General features: G+C 24.1%; 1 protein-coding gene across 1 annotated transcript in view; it reads right to left on the bottom strand. All coding sequences in view use genetic code 6, as the record gives it.

Annotated features, from left to right (window-relative positions):
• Nucleotides 1-374: 374 nt before the first annotated feature.
• TTHERM_01685280 (kinase domain protein) overlaps nt 375-4,304 on the bottom strand; it is a gene marked incomplete at both ends in the record, with an annotated part of 4,736 nt that continues 806 nt past the window's right edge. The window contains 11 exons of the mRNA XM_001025420.4: nt 375-464; nt 830-919; nt 1,280-1,369; nt 1,723-1,812; nt 2,170-2,259; nt 2,645-2,734; nt 3,104-3,193; nt 3,567-3,961; nt 4,011-4,088; nt 4,140-4,198; nt 4,249-4,304. The exon at nt 4,249-4,304 is cut by the window's right edge and continues 401 nt beyond it. Of these exons, the coding sequence (XP_001025420.4) occupies nt 375-464; nt 830-919; nt 1,280-1,369; nt 1,723-1,812; nt 2,170-2,259; nt 2,645-2,734; nt 3,104-3,193; nt 3,567-3,961; nt 4,011-4,088; nt 4,140-4,198; nt 4,249-4,304 (1,218 nt within the window). The remainder of the gene's footprint in view (nt 465-829; nt 920-1,279; nt 1,370-1,722; nt 1,813-2,169; nt 2,260-2,644; nt 2,735-3,103; nt 3,194-3,566; nt 3,962-4,010; nt 4,089-4,139; nt 4,199-4,248) is intronic.

Here is a 4,304-nt window from a genome sequence, read left to right as displayed (position 1 = left end):
CACCAATACTACTTTACCTTTAAATATAAGAATAAATAATGAATTAAGAAAATAAATTTGGAGGAGAAAGGATTGTAAAAAAAGATTGTTGCTTTTGTTAGTATGTTCGTTTGTTTTTGAAGGAGTAAGTAACTCAGTATGTAAGTAAGTAAGTAATTAAGTAATTAAGTTAACAAATAGATTATTTTTTAGTTGAGGAGTAAGTAAGTTATTAAAAAAGCAATCTAATAAAAAAATAAATAACTAACTAACTCTAACTTGCTTACTAACGAAGTGACTTAATTAGCTAATCACTAAGTGAAAAGCGTAAATCAACAAAATAATCAATTTTTTCAAAATTTCTTGCTTTATCAATCGATAAATTAAGTTTTTACCTTAAATCAAGTGTCAAACTTGTGATATTCTTGCACTACGCTATTCCTGTGCCTAAATCTTTTGCACCCTATGCACCAATAAAACTTGACCTTTAAATATAAGAATAAATAATGAATTAAGAAAATAAATTTGGAGGAGAAAGGATTGTAAAAAAAGATTGTTGCTTTTGTTAGTATGTTCGTTTGTTTTTGAAGGAGTAAGTAACTCAGTATGTAAGTAAGTAAGTAATTAAGTAATTAAGTAATTAAGTTAACAAATTGATTATTTTTTAGTTGAGGAGTAAGTAAGTTATTAAAAAAGCAATCTAATAAAAAAATAAATAACTAACTAACTCTAACTTGCTTACTAACGAAGTGACTTAATTAGCTAATCACTAAGTGAAAAGCGTAAATCAACAAAATAATCAATTTTTTCAAAATTTCTTGCTTTATCAATCGATAAATTAAGTTTTTACTATAAAGAAAGTGTCAAACTTGTGATATTCTTGCACTACGCTATTCCTGTGCCTAAATCTTTTGCACCCTATGCACCAATACTATTTGACCTTTAAATATAAGAATAAATAATGAATTAAGAAAATAAATTTGGAGGAGAAAGGATTGTAAAAAAAGATTGTTGCTTTTGTTAGTATGTTCGTTTGTTTTTGAAGGAGTAAGTAACTCAGTATGTAAGTAAGTAAGTAAGTAATTAAGTAATTAAGTTAACAAATTGATTATTTTTTAGTTGAGGAGTAAGTAAGTTATTAAAAAAGCAATCTAATAAAAAAATAAATAACTAACTAACTCTAACTTGCTTACTAATGAAGTGACTTAATTAGCTAATCACTAAGTGAAAAGCGTAAATCAACAAAATAATCAATTTTTTCAAATTTCTTGCTTTATCAATCGATAAATTATGTTTTTACTATAAATCAAGTGTCAAACTTGTGATATTCTTGCACTACGCTATTCCTGTGCCTAAATCTTTTGCACCCTATGCACCAATACTATTCCAACTTTAAATATAAGAATAAATAATGAATTAAGAAAATAAATTTGGAGGAGAAAGGATTGTAAAAAAAGATTGTTGCTTTTGTTAGTATGTTCGTTTGTTTTTGAAGGAGTAAGTAACTCAGTATGTAAGTAAGTAAGTAAGTAATTAAGTTAACAAATTGATTATTTTTTAGTTGAGGAGTAAGTAAGTTATTAAAAAAGCAATCTAATAAAAAAATAAATAACTAACTAACTCTAACTTGCTTACTAACGAAGTGACTTAATTAGCTAATCACTAAGTGAAAAGCGTAAATCAACAAAATAATCAATTTTTTCAAAATTTCTTGCTTTATCAATCGATAAATTATGTTTTTACTATAAATGAAGTGTCAAACTTGTGATATTCTTGCACTACGCTATTCCTGTGCCTAAATCTTTTGCACCCTCATCACCAATACTATTATTGCTTTAAATATAAGAATAAATAATGAATTAAGAAAATAAATTTGGAGGAGAAAGGATTGTAAAAAAAGATTGTTGCTTTTGTTAGTATGTTCGTTTGTTTTTGAAGGAGTAAGTAACTCAGTATGTAAGTAAGTAAGTAATTAAGTAATTAAGTTAACAAATAGATTATTTTTTAGTTGAGGAGTAAGTAAGTTATTAAAAAAGCAATCAAATAAAAAAATAAATAACTAACTAACTCTAACTTGCTTACTAACGAAGTGACTTAATTAGCTAATCACTAAGTGAAAAGCGTAAATCAACAAAATAATCAATTTTTTCAAAATTTCTTGCTTTATCAATCGATAAATTAAGTTTTTACCTTAAATCAAGTGTCAAACTTGTGATATTCTTGCACTACGCTATTCCTGTGCCTAAACCTTTTGCACCCTATGCACCAATACTATTCCAACTTTAAATATAAGAATAAATAATGAATTAAGAAAATAAATTTGGAGGAGAAAGGATTGTAAAAAAAGATTGTTGCTTTTGTTAGTATGTTCGTTTGTTTTTGAAGGAGTAAGTAACTCAGTATGTAAGTAAGTAAGTAAGTAAGTAAGTAAGTAAGTAAGTAATTAAATAATTAAGTTAACAAATTGATTATTTTTTAGTTGAGGAGTAAGTAAGTTATTAAAAAAGCAATCTAATAAAAAAATAAATAACTAACTAACTAACTCTAACTTGCTTACTAACAAAGTGACTTAATTAGCTAATCACTAAGTGAAAAGCGTAAATCAACAAAATAATCAATTTTTTCAAAATTTCTTGCTTTATCAATCGATAAATTAAGTTTTTACTATAAAGAAAGTGTCAAACTTGTGATATTCTTGCACTACGCTATTCCTGTGCCTAAATCTTTTGCACCCTCATCACCAATACTATTTAAACTTTAAATATAAGAATAAATAATGAATTAAGAAAATAAATTTGGAGGAGAAAGGATTGTAAAAAAAGATTGTTGCTTTTGTTAGTATGTTCGTTTGTTTTTGAAGGAGTAAGTAACTCAGTATGTAAGTAAGTAAGTAATTAAGTAATTAAGTAATTAAGTTAACAAATTGATTATTTTTTAGTTGAGGAGTAAGTAAGTAAGTTATTAAAAAAGCAATCTAATAAAAAAATAAATAACTAACTAACTCTAACTTGCTTACTAACGAAGTGACTTAATTAGCTAATCACTAAGTGAAAAGCGTAAATCAACAAAATAATCAATTTTTTCAAAATTTCTTGCTTTATCAATCGATAAATTATGTTTTTACTATAAATCAAGTGTCAAACTTGTGATATTCTTGCACTACGCTATTCCTGTGCCTAAATCTTTTGCACCCTCATCACTAATTCTATTATTGCTTTAAATATAAGAATAAATAATGAATTAAGAAAATAAATTTGGAGGAGAAAGGATTGTAAAAAAAGATTTTTGCTCAAAATCTATCAGATCTACTTGTGATTTATTAAAAAGATAGACCTTTTAATTTTTTATGAAAAACTAATTTTTTTGCTAAAAAAAGAGCTAAAAAATTTTCAAAAATACATTTTTTCTCTTTTGATAATAGAATTTTACCATTATTTAAAAAATTAAGTTAGTAAATATAAATATAATTTACTTACTTTAATAAACTAATTTTTAACGAGAAAAGATTATCAATAAAATAGTTTTAAAAAGTGTTAAATTGATCATTAATAAAATATTAAAAACCTAAATTAAAATGAAAATATTACTTTAAATCTATTGTGACAATATTGCAATTTTAAGCTTTGCTCAAATCATCTAAAGAACTAATTTTTATAGTGGAATTTTGCTCTATTTTTTTATCATTTTGCACCAAAAGAGTTTTTTGCACGATTTATTTCATTTCTTTTGAATTAGTTAAGAATTTTGTATCGCTTTATTCAACAATATCATACAGAGATGCTCTTTAACCACTATCAGAAACAACAAGAAGGTTAATAAATTTATAAATTTCTGAATTTTTGTTAATTTTAATCTTAGATTTTTCGAAAGGCTTATCTAACTGTTTTTTTGTCATTAATAAGAAAGTAAAAGGTGCATTTTTCTTCAGATCTTAATAATTATCTAAAAAAGCTAGTAATAATCCTACTGAATAAGAATCAGACTAAAATAAGAAATTAATTTAAAATTAACATTTTTATAAAAAAAATTACTTTCTTTGAATAAATCTTAAGTTCATTATCCTATTTATTTAGTATTTCAGGTGCTGAATATCCTAAATTACCTATGCTCTATATATAAAGTTATTTTTAATATTTAAATATATAAAATTAAAAATCTACTTCTATAGTTTGAATTAAATCTTTATTATCTGGAATCTAAGCAGATAAGCCGAAATCACCTTAAAATTAAAAGATAATGAAAAATAATTTATGCATAAAAATAGTTTACATAATTTTATTTCTGGTTATTTTCCATCTAAATAAACCAAAAAATTTTCTGGTTTA

This window comes from Tetrahymena thermophila (assembly GCF_000189635.1).
Source record: "Tetrahymena thermophila SB210 genomic scaffold scf_8254266, whole genome shotgun sequence".
Lineage (NCBI taxonomy): Eukaryota > Ciliophora > Oligohymenophorea > Hymenostomatida > Tetrahymenidae > Tetrahymena > Tetrahymena thermophila.
This window is presented reverse-complemented; position numbering and strand designations above follow the sequence as displayed.